This window comes from Protopterus annectens, chromosome 16.part0, assembly GCF_019279795.1.
Source record: "Protopterus annectens isolate FY-2018-M chromosome 16.part0, PAN1.0, whole genome shotgun sequence".
NCBI lineage: Eukaryota > Metazoa > Chordata > Ceratodontiformes > Protopteridae > Protopterus > Protopterus annectens.
Genome location: NC_056750.1, coordinates 618,072,371 through 618,084,582, shown reverse-complemented (window position 1 = coordinate 618,084,582; position 12,212 = coordinate 618,072,371). Strand labels below are relative to the sequence as shown.

General features: G+C 43.9%; 1 protein-coding gene across 7 annotated transcripts in view; it reads left to right on the top strand.

Annotated features, from left to right (window-relative positions):
- Nucleotides 1-12,212, top strand: part of CIZ1 (CDKN1A interacting zinc finger protein 1) — a 2,016,138-nt gene that overhangs the window by 1,718,135 nt on the left and 285,791 nt on the right. For 6 of the 7 annotated variants that reach the window (XM_044058876.1, XM_044058878.1, XM_044058879.1 and 3 more), the window contains one exon: nucleotides 6,399-6,486. In XM_044058876.1, coding sequence (XP_043914811.1) covers nucleotides 6,399-6,486 — 88 coding nt within the window. The remainder of the gene's footprint in view (nucleotides 1-6,398; nucleotides 6,487-12,212) is intronic. The other variant, XM_044058874.1, reaches the window with a different exon arrangement.

Here is a 12,212-nt window from a genome sequence, read left to right as displayed (position 1 = left end):
TCACTTAGATGAACCCTTCCTCCCATCTAAATTCCATACATGACTGACAAAGCCAAGAAAAATGCCCAAGATATAGGGTAACTCCATGCTGGTAGTAGTCAGCAAGTAATTACGGTTATCTCACTCATGCAACTACTGAGTATAATCAGAAATACAATAACACAAGCAAAAATGTCAGACTTGTATGGCTGATCTGTTTAAAAGTATTAATTAATTTTATCTCACCTAACCATTCCCTCTAAGGCAGAAATATTGACCAAAATATCCGGGTGAGCAATGTCAAGAATCAGAGAACAAGCCAAGATCAGACTGAAATGTTGCATGAAAGCAATGAGCGTTTCTAACGTGTTAGAAGCCAACTGACACAAGTGTAAAGTGTGGAATGTGAACACAGAGTGGTCTGACCAGTACTACAGTATAGCATCTAGTGCCACTCCCTGACCAGGCACCTGTCAACACTAGGGTGAAAAACAAATAAGAAAAATAGGTTCATTCTCCAACCAAGCACTCATCCCCTCTCTCCTAAGGATGAGCACCAGGCCCTAAGACCCACACCCTCATGCTCTGTCAGAGCAAAACCAAAAAGTAACCTTCTCTCAGCTAGTGCTCCTTCATACTGTAACACTGTCATGCTCTGCTGTCCCACCTTCACATTTCAGTGAGAAAAAAATCCTCCACCAGCCACAAACCTGTCCCTCCACAGTCTGCTACACAGGTATGCCCCTTCTTGTACTCTGTTTATCTAAAATATGTCTGGCAAATGTGATATTTCTCACACAACTCTCATGGGAACTCACTAAATGCTTGCATTGTACCAAATTGTGGAACCCCACTGTCAAATAAATGCAACAAAAACCTTCAAAAAGGACGCAAAACACTTTTTTCTTGACACATAGCAATGTCACAGCTCTGAACCACCTGATAAGCTCTTCCCTCTACTTCCTCCACAGCACCATACTGCAAACCATCAACACTGCACATCCTTGTGCAGACTCACTTCTTCTAAGCATCACCAGAATGCTCACTCGAAATATCACTGACCTTCTCAAGGTCACAACTGACTTCTTATCCCAAACACATCTCTCTCCAGTAACCACGTACCTTCCCCTTGCATATCCTGTTACATATTCCTCACTAACTACTAATCATATATCCTCAGCTCTACCTTGTCTCATATTAACTTCTTATTTGTCCCAGTTTCCAAGACCTTCATTTCCGGTACAGTGGTATAGATATCTCTTTTCTTTCACACTTATGGCAGCCCAAGCTCGGCACCCAATGTTCATTACCCCCATGGCAGCCCAAGCTCGGCACCCAATGTTCATTACCCTCATGGCAGCCCAAGCTCGGCACCCAATGTTCATTACCCCCATGGCAGCCCAAGCTCGGCACCCAATGTTCATTACCCTCATGGCAGCCCAAGCTCGGCACCCAATGTTCATTACCCCCATGGCAGCCCAAGCTCGGCACCCAATGTTCATTACCCCCATGGCAGCCCAAGCTCGGCACCCAGTTTTCATTACCCCCATGGCAGCCCAAGCTCGGCACCCAATGTTCATTACCCCCATGGCAGCCCAAGCTCGGCACCCAATGTTCATTACCCCCATGGCAGCCCAAGCTCGGCACCCAATGTTCATTACCCCCATGGCAGCCCAAGCTCGCACCCAGTGTTCATTACCCCATGGCAGCCCAAGCTCGCACCCAATGTTCATTACCCCCATGGCAGCCCAAGCTCGCACCCAATGTTCATTACCCTCATGGCAGCCCAAGCTCGGCACCCAATGTTCATTACCCCCATGGCAGCCCAAGCTCGGCACCCAATGTTCATTACCCCCATGGCAGCCCAAGCTCGGCACCCAGTGTTCATTACCCCCATGGCAGCCCAAGCTCGGCACCCAATGTTCATTACCCCCATGGCAGCCCAAGCTCGGCACCCAGTGTTCATTACCCCCATGGCAGCCCAAGCTCGCACCCAGTGTTCATTACCCCATGGCAGCCCAAGCTCGGCACCCAATGTTCATTACCCCATGGCAGCCCAAGCTCGGCACCCAGTGTTCATTACCCCCATGGCAGCCCAAGCTCGGCACCCAATGTTCATTACCCCCATGGCAGCCCAAGCTCGGCACCCAATGTTCATTACCCCCATGGCAGCCCAAGCTCGGCACCCAATGTTCATTACCCCCATGCTACTTGAGTGAGTATCTACAATACTGTCCTTATATAAACATTTCTTTTAAACTATGGGTACTGTACAGAGCAACCACCAACACTGTATTAAATGTAAGCTTTTACAAAAAATTAATGTACAAGAATGCAATCTCAAAAGTATCTTTGTATATTTTTTATAAATTATTCACTTTAACATTTATGTATAGCACGGTGCAATTAAGACATTACTTTAACTCTTAGTATGTCTTGGTTATAGTCTAGATGCTTTTGCAGTCATGCAGCTTATTTCCCATGGGTTTCTGATGAAAATGCATTTTAATTCCCAGTTGGATTTTCCTGGTAAACAAATATAAATAAATAGCAAAGGTATGACTTGCTTTGTATAACAGTTAAATTAACCACAGACAAACACAAGTGCATTTCTGTACCTTTATTGTGGATATAAACTGGCAGCACCTGGCTCTTCAAGTGGGCGACATGAGGTTTGTAAAAGTACCATTTCACATAAGAAAACTGTCAAGAAACCATACGACTTGGGTCTTTAAATCTGATATTTGTACAAGACCAAGTAGTGTAGCAGACTGAACAAAACTGTACTGTCACTTGCACTATTAAGGACATTTCTGGTAGAATTTGAGTAAAATTTGTGTCACATAAAAACTTCTTTTTAAGCTCTAGTGGCAGTGACATCTCAAATAAAAAATTAAAGTCTTCATCTGCATGATGCATACTTACAATATCCACCTTATTGTCCATAATTTGAGCACAGACAAGAATAGCACAGCTCACAGTAAACTGCAGGGTAGGATTGCAGGGTCCCTTGAACTAGCATGGTTGGAATATTGCCCTTACTTGAGAGCTGTGACATACTAAAAAAAATCAACACAATGGACTACACTCTTTGTGCCACAACAGTTCTATAACAACCAAATAAAAAGCAATTATTTCACTTTACTACCCTTCCTGACTTTTTAACTATGTAACACCAATCTGTAAGCATACTTGCAGACTAGCACACTATGTTAAACGGAGCACTGACTATTTCCTTTAGAAATCTAAAATTGTTTACTGTACTTTCTCCCAGCGATGCATTTAGAAATTCCCATGTATTTATAGTATCCTTTTTTACTTTTTTCTTTGTCTGAGTCATGTGGCAAAACAGAACAACTTTATTAGGACTCCTTACACTACCCAACACCACTGAAACTAATGTTAACATTGCATTAAATGTTTTCTTATTACTTAGTTTGAGTACCACATTATTAATGGTGGCACACATGCTACTTTTAGCAAACCAGACTACCTAAAATCATCAGTAAACAAGGTAAAGCTTGTAGTCAGAACTGCCAGGAGAAACAGACCAGAGCTGGAGGTATTCAAGATTAATATATTAACTTGTTTACTTTCATTTCTTAAACACAAATTCCTACAACAGAAAGCCCATTCACAACAGTGTTCTGGAAGAAAGGTCCTATTAAAATCCACAACAAGAGTACAATTTCAACACATAACCTAGTATATACACAGGAAAACACCGGGTACTATGAAAGTTCAGAAAATAAGTAAATGTGAATTGAGATAAACTGTCTAGGGGTGAAGAAGTTCATACATTATTTTCATAGTGCCAACATGATTTCAATCTTCAGTACGTGTTACACTATACATGAACTAAACAAAACAAAAAAGAAGAAAAAGCATCAGCAGCACTGTACTACAGAGTACCGCAAATAACACATATACAGTTTCATAACACTATCATATACAAGGGTTATTGGTAAACTTGGTCTTCTAATTGGTAAATGATAGTAACGTGTCATCATCATGCCCAACTACAACACACTACTACAAATACAGCATATATCGTCTTAAAGTAACAGACAGAAGTTACAAATACAGTGCACCAGAACAATGGATCAAAAAACTAGCAAACAGGAAGAAATCGAGTACAAGTGAAAGGGTAAGGAGCTCTCCAAACCATGCATACGCGCTAAATTCACTTATGAAAACAATTTTGTTACAAATAATTTATTATTTTTCATCCATCCATCCTCTACCTTTTTTCCCATTTCTGCACATGGGGTCGGATGTCACTTCAACAGTGACAATCATCTTGAGCCAAGGTAGCTAGCTCTGCCACGGTAATTCATCTGCACCATTCACATCTAAAGTGTCCAATCCACCTACTGCATGTCTTTGAATGTTGGAGGAAACTGGAGCACCCGGAAGAAATCAATGTGACCGCAGGGAGGACTTGCAGACTCCGCACAGAAAGCACCCCTGCCCAAAATCGAACCAGAGAACCTCTTGCTGTGAGGCAACAAACCTAACTGCTCCCACCTAGTTTTTAACATTTGCTTACCAGAATAGTCCAGTTGGCCAGTAAGAGCCCATTTACAGTGGAGGCTTGAGGAGAAAGGCTCCACAATAAACATGAACATACAAAAGCATTAAACAATTAAAGTAGTGTGAAACTTGATTTTTATCAGTTAGTCACATGTAATACAAACAATTTACAAAGTGAGACAAAAATTATAAGAAAGAAAGGCTGACATTATACAAAACTTCTACCATACAAACAATTAGGTTATCTCATGATATTTTTGTAGGAGAATGTTAATTTGGGATAGATAGAAGTATATTCAGGAAGTAGAGGGAGTCAGAATTTAAGGTGGGGGGGGGGGGCTTGGTGCAAGAGCAGTTCCAGAACGAAGAGACGTACTCTCGTAAAGAGGTTTGAAAGATGCTAGGATTTGGTTAGCTCCGGTTGTTAATGCAAGTTTATCAACTATAACTAAGAATGCTATCGGCTTCACACAATGATAAATACAAGTGATATTACATGTTTACACATACACTTGATATCAGCCAGGATTCACGTTCTCTTGCAAAATCCAGGGTTTGCAGGTACCGCCAGACTTATATGAACTAATTTCTATTACAACCTGATGTCTTTGGTCTTCTAACTCTGCTTGTAGATACTAGCTTCTGGCATTGTGCCTTATTAAAAAAAAATCGGGAAAGAGCTTCTTCACGAGAAACCGTAGTTAGAAATTGTAAGAGCTTAATGTATGCATTCAAAGGGAAAACAAAAGAACATAATTTTGGGGGTGGAGGTGTGACACAAGTGGTGGCTTAGATTGCAGAAGTCCAATTGGCTGCCACCACTTGTTTTAGCAACAACTTTAGGAGAAGATTTTCTAATAAAAGTTTAATGTAAACACAATGTAAAAACATGCTGAATCGTAACTGAATAAGATAAATTACAAGTTCAGTTACGATTTCAGCGTGTTTTACATGAAACTCAGCTACAAACCTGCAGTAGAGTTTATCGCGCTTGTGGAATGCACTTGGGGGTAACAGCTTGTATTTAGTATCTTCTCATGGTGCACTTGGTGTTAAGCACAGAGGCATCATGAGAAGGTACTCGGGGTTAATGAACACCTTGCACCTTAAAGCATTTTAAGCACTTGCCATGTGATTTTGCATAGTATTTATGTTCTCATTTTTGCTTGAGTTCCTGCAATACATTTTGGATTGTAACTCTACAGTGCTGACATTTAATATGGTTTTACCTTATTTGGACTGTGACACTGGAACATGGCTGTTATGTTTTACATTGTTTTGGGTTTGTTTTGTTCCACTGTTCCATTTTTCAGAAGTTGCCTAATACACTTTGTAAAAAGCCTTTGCTTTCTTTAAAGTATTGCGGTTATTTGTGATTTATTATTTCACTGGTATTTCAGAAAGCTTTTCTGTAAAAAAAAGAAAGGATGGTATGTGGAAACAGCTTTGTAAATGAAATTTGTATGGTAGTTAATCACAGAAGAGTTTGACTTTCACTTTTCTAATTCCAAGAAGCTGAGCATCAGCTATTTCCCTGATTTAGACTGATAAAGCCTTGTCTGTGACCCATATTAAATATGGGGTGTATAGCTTTAAAGTTGGCTACAGTGATATGTGTGTCCTGAAATATTAGAGTCTCAGTTTTAATACATCTCCGTGAGGCTAGACCACATCCTTAATGGTATCCAGAGTCTGAGTATTTGCTAGAACTGAAGAAGTACATCTGCCAAAGTGAGGAAATATGTTTCATTTAAACAGTTTGCATTATGAAGTATGTGAAGAGATTCTGTTTACTCTGCTAAGGGGCCAGAAATTTATTTCAGTCTGTTCATTAGCCAGCACATTGCCAGTAGATTTTACATAGATCATTTTCTTTTGCTTTCCAGAAGAAGCCATCAGCAAAAGTGGTGCAGTACTTGTCAGGCTCACTTCTCAGGCGATCTGATTAAACATCGCAGGACTCAAGTGCACAAGGTATTTCATGTCCTTACGCTTTCTTTGAACACCACGCCAGTGAATGGGGGTGGCGGATCATGCCACTGTAGTGTCTTAGCATTTCCGTGGCTATTCTCTTTGAAGCTTTCTCTGCAATATTGTTAATGAAATACCATAAAAAAAGACCGTAACAGTAATTTGGTCTGTGCATTAGTTTCTCTTTAGAACTGATTAAGTTGTCAGTTTATTGACAAGATTCCATTAAAGACTCTCAGAAATCTGTCAGGGTCAGGAGATTTTTCAACAGAGTTGATTTTAAAGACTCTGCCTATGTCACTGTAAACATTAGGACCTAACTATGCCAGTCCTTGAGTGTGAATTATCTGGGGTAAGGAACAGCCCCACAAGGAGTACTGCCTTTTGTTGTTCCAGTTTTCTCTGTAATAGCTTTGACTCTCTAGCTGCTGGTAAAAGTCTTAGCATCCCCAGAGTACCAACAGAGTAGTCACTTCTCAATTTCATCACCTTTCTTTGACCTTTCATTTGACATAGTCTCAGAGCTAATTACCTTTGGGCTACTGGTACATCCTCAGAATATTAAATCCATGAAAGTTGGTTTCTAATATATTCCTTTAGCATTTTAGCCCTTGACTGTGAAGTCAGTTGTTCTGGCACATCCTCTGATCTTGTAGTCCTTGCGACCATTCCATCCAAGCCTGCATGACTCTTCTGTCTCCATATCTATTAGTGTATTGTTAACGTACTCCTTCAGGATCCACTTATCTGTGTCCCAATTTTCCTGTACTGTCTTATTAGAATACATTAAAGTCTGATCCCACAGCCTCCACTGCTTTGACAGTCACACTGAAAACTTTTGATATGTTGCAATAAATTACCATAAATCTAATTTTTGTTTGTGTGAGTAGAGTTGAGGGTTAACTCCAGAAGCTGGTTGGGGGCATGATAGGATATGATTATCAGGGCGGTCGTAAGCTTCAAAAATAATAAGGGCACATGAGAAATTATCACAGACCTTTCAACTAAACCTATTTTGGAAGAATGTTCCTATTTTCAAGTCAGATTTACCTTGCATGTGATATACCTATTTTTGGAGGTATGTTCCCTTTTTCAGGATTGATTTACCCCTTTACACAATTTAATGAATCCCTGTCATCACACAAGATTTATGAAGCTGTAAACAGTAAACCACACTGCATGAGCAACATACTAGTGGCACCAGTAATTTAAGGAAAGAGGACACGCATCTTTTATCTCCCTTTTTCAGAAACAAAAATAAATGACCTTGCGTGGCTAAATTTTGCAGTACAGTTCATTAAAGTGTACAGATTTTACACTGTCTCTGATATTGTGCTTATGTTTTTCCATCATTTTTTCACTCTCTCTTTTTAAATGTGTTTCTGAGCATTAACCTACATTCGTGGCGGAAGTGGGAAGAGTTATGTGTTGCTTGTTTTTCATATTTTATCTTAATTACATGACCTTTTTCAAGGACCTGTGTACCTCTTTTTAGGTTGAGAGGCATGCTCACGAGAAATTATTGCTTTCATACAATTTTAATGCTTTCATACAATTTTAAGTATCTTGAATATCATGGAGTCTGGTATGTGAACTAGGCACGTCACAAAAAGTCCTTTAAATTTTCTGTAATCAAAGGATCCAAAATGTTGATCTGAAGTAGTTGACTTCATTTGATCTTCAACCTGTGGGTCTATGGATCCAGTTGGATCCGACACGGCTGCATAACTGGCATGTGATTGTATCTTTCTGTGCTAATTTCTTTTTTTCTATCCTACCTTCCCTACCCGGGTTTTGCGTAGTCTATATAAAAAAAAAGTTGTTGTTTCCCTTTTTGACTTAGTTCTTCTTTCTAACTTTTCTGTGTGTGTGAGTGTGTGCGTCTGTGTTTATGGCTAGGAGTATGTCTGATACCTCTAAACCAGGGTTTAGAAAGTGCACAGAGTGTGGCCATAAGCTCTCCCGAACAAATGGCCACACTCTGTGCCCCTGTCCAATTCAACCCGCGAGCCCTTAAGGACAGGAGGGATAAGCTTATCCTTAAGGGATTGCGTCCCTCCTTCGGGATGGCAGCCCCTGCACCCCCAGCTTCGACCTCTTCTGCTACTACTACGGCTACTTCTGCTTCTGTTTCTTCCCCTTCCCAGGCCTCTGGGACTCGAACTCCCGCTAAGAGGCCTGGGGAAGGAGAAAGACACCACAAAAAAGACACACCTAGGAAGCGGTCACCGGATCGCTCTGCTCCAGCGGGCCCTCCTCCTAAAACCAAGCCTCCCATCAGACTGAGTACTCCCCAGCTCCACTCTCCCAGGTTCTCCCCTGAGCTAGAGGTGTCCCGGTCTCCTGTTAGGGTTTCCCCTCATTGGCACTCTCGGCTGGTGTTGGTGGCCTCCTCATCCCGGTTGACCTGGAGTCTTAGTGAGGCGGAGATGGATAGGATGATACAGAAGTTCATCCGTACCGAAATCCAGATGGGAGTCTTGCCTTCCCTCTCTCCCTCCAGAACGGGGAGCTCGCAGACCTTCTTCACTCCAGTACCTCCTTCTCCGATCCGACCTTCGGTTTTAGAGCCGTTGGATCTGAGGACTCACGGGGTCATGGGGTCAGCGCCGATACTACCTTGTACCTCGACACCGGCCATTGCCTTGAGTGCGTCAGATCCGACTGGATTGGATTGAGCTCTTGGAGCTGTAGCCTCAGTGTCAGACCCAAGGGTGTTCTGTCAGCACCGAGTTTTTTGGAGTGCAGTCTTCCCCTTGGCATCTTGACTCCTGCAGTCTTGGCTCTGACTCCCCTGTCAGGTCCGAGGGGGATGGCTCCTATTGTCACCTCTCAGGACGTCTGCTCCCCAACGGCTTTTGACATGGTGGAGTGGGTTCTGTTGAGTTCGTCGAGACCTCTGACCATCTCATCCTTAGACTCTGCCCCAACTCCCTCTGTTTTGGGTATGGCCTTGACCATCCTGCCATTTCATGGACAGCCTGTGCAGGGTTTCCCTTAGGGAGCTCCCCTGCGGGAACAACAAGAGGTTTGCAAGCTCCTCCCAGAGAGTCCCACCGAGGAGGCTCCTCGCAAACAGATGTGCAAAAGGAGGCACTTGGACTCCTCCCCAGAGTCCCTTACCAAAAGCATTATCATCTGCCACTCTAAATCCAGGGCAGGCTTTTCCACTGCAGTTCTGCAGGGCCTCATAGCCGCTCCTACTGCTGTCTAGTTCCAGCTTCCCAACCATAGCTTTTGGACTCTACCCAAATGTAATGACTGCAACAGTGAAACACGAAGAACATAGTACAATTGCGTATACTTACCATAAATGTAGATGCTCGAGACACTGACTTGGAGGAAGGGAAAGGTTCCCCCTGATCACCCCCCTGCCCCCCCGGATGTCTGCTTTGAAGACCATGGAACTCCTTCACCGGGGGGGGGGGGTCCGCCCAAAAACTAACCTCGGACCAGTGTTTCTTGAGGCATTCAGCACAAGCCCATCTTCTTTTTTGGGTGTCCCCTCCCGCAGATCCGCTTGTTGACCTCAGAACATCTCAGGCATGGAAGGAACTGGACACCGTGGAGCCCATCCCCAAGCGCCCCGATAAGGTCCTTAGCCCCCCCACCAGACAGGACTTGTTGGAATAAGGGGTGGATGCTGTGATGGTGGCAGCCACCACTAAGAAAGAGCTCACGCAGGAGAGCTCTACGGTCCTTCCTCCTGACCTGGATTCAAGGACTATGGACCATCTTAGAAGCGGGTGTATGCTTCAGTGACCTTTACTATAAGGGCACTGAACTATATCACATACATTATTCAACTACAGCAAGACTTAGTCAAGGAGGTCGCTGAATCGCCCTTGGAGTTGATGTCAGCAGAGGGCAAGAAGCCATTTGCTCGAATGGCCACTCTCAAAGCAGTAGCAAATACGTCCATGCATCTTCTCTCCCATGCTACGGAGGGAGCCACCAGGGCAACCGGTTCTGACATTGCTATGAGGCGCCATGCTTGGCTCCGGCTTTGCCAATTCTCGGAACCCTTCAAGGTGTCATTCGCAAATGGCCCCCTATGATGGTTCTTCCCTGTATGGGAAGTCAGTTCGCGAGACCTTGGTCCAGAGTGAGAAGGATGGGAAGACACTGTCTGCTGTCGGGTTCCGCTTCTCCCCACCTCAAAGATCCTTTTTTAGGAATCAGCGAGGGACAAAGAAAATGTGGTTCCGGAAGTCTCAGTTGTTTTCCCAGGACACTCAGGGCTCATCTTCCCCCAGAGGCAGAGGGCTTTATGATAGATGCCGTCCTAGAGGCAGAGGGGTCCAAGAAACTTTGAGTCTCAACAGCCGTTCTCGGACAGACCCGAGCAGCAGCCCTGAGGAGCTGCCTGACGGCTAGGCTCTGGAGGTAATCGAGGGTTGTCTATCTCTACACCCAGTGGCATGAGAGTCCATAACTACAGATTGTTGGGTGTTGCAAATTATATCCAGAGGTTATTCCATCCCGTTCACCAAACCACCTCTCCCACCAAATCACCTCCCAGGCATCCCACCCATGCAAAGGGAGGTAGCAGTTCTAGAGATAGAAAAGCTGCTAAGAAAATGAGTCATCCAACCTGTCCCCCAAAACCAATCCAGATCAAGCATTTATTCCAGGTTCTTTTAATGCCAAAGAAGACAGGGAACCTAAGACCTGTTCTGGATCAATCCACCTTGAACCTGTCAGTAGCCAAGGTGAAATTCAAGATGGTTACTCTTCAATCGATCCTGCCCACCTGCAGGCCAGAGATTGGATGTGCTCAATCCACCTCCAGGACGTGTACTGTTATATCAAGATGGACAGGCACTCTCTGAGGTTTCTCCTCTTCTGGCTGAGGGCAACTCATTATCAGTTCACGGTCCTCCCCTTTGGTTTCACCACAGCCCCCAGGGTGTTCACCAAAGTGGTGGCAGTTATAGCGGCTCACCTGAGGCTTCAGGACATTCAGGTCTTCCCTTACCTGGACGATTGGCTCCTTGTGGCTCTCACCTAGCATCTGCTTTTGTTGAGCCAGGGATTATTTCCTATTGTTAGCAAACAGACTGAGCATCACCATCAATCTCAGCAAGTCGTACCTGCCCCTTTTCAGATCCTAGAATTCATTGGGGCTCAGTTAGATACCATCCAAATGAAAATTTACCTCACTCCAGAGAGGGTTCATAATCTCAGGGTACATGTCTTTTATATTCTTCAGGCTCAGTTTCCTACAGCAGAGACAGTTCTCAGGGCACTGGGGTTCATGGCAGCCACGATCAATTTACTACCCTTTGCACGATTACATATGCAAATTCTTCAGTGGACCCTTGCTGTCCAATGATCTCTGTTAGATCTACCATTATCCCATCCAGTCCGTATCTTCCAGGTTTGCAGGGACTGCCTTCGGTGGTGTATTTTTTTCCCCAGATCTTATCAGGGGATGCCCCTTTCTTCCATCCTTTCCCAAAACCACAGTGACCACAGACGCCTCCCAGCTGGGGTGGGGGGCATTGTTCGGGAAGGACAGTCCAAGGCACGTGGTCCCCATCCGAGACCAGTTTACATATCAACGCCCTGGAGATGAGGGTGGTTCTTCTGACATTGCAGGCCTTTCATGGCCATCTTCCTCTAGGGATTGTTGCGATTCAGACAGACAACATGTTGATAGTCTGGTATATCAACAAGCAAGGAGGAGCCTGATCTTACCCTCTTTGTCACGAAGCCATGAGAATGTG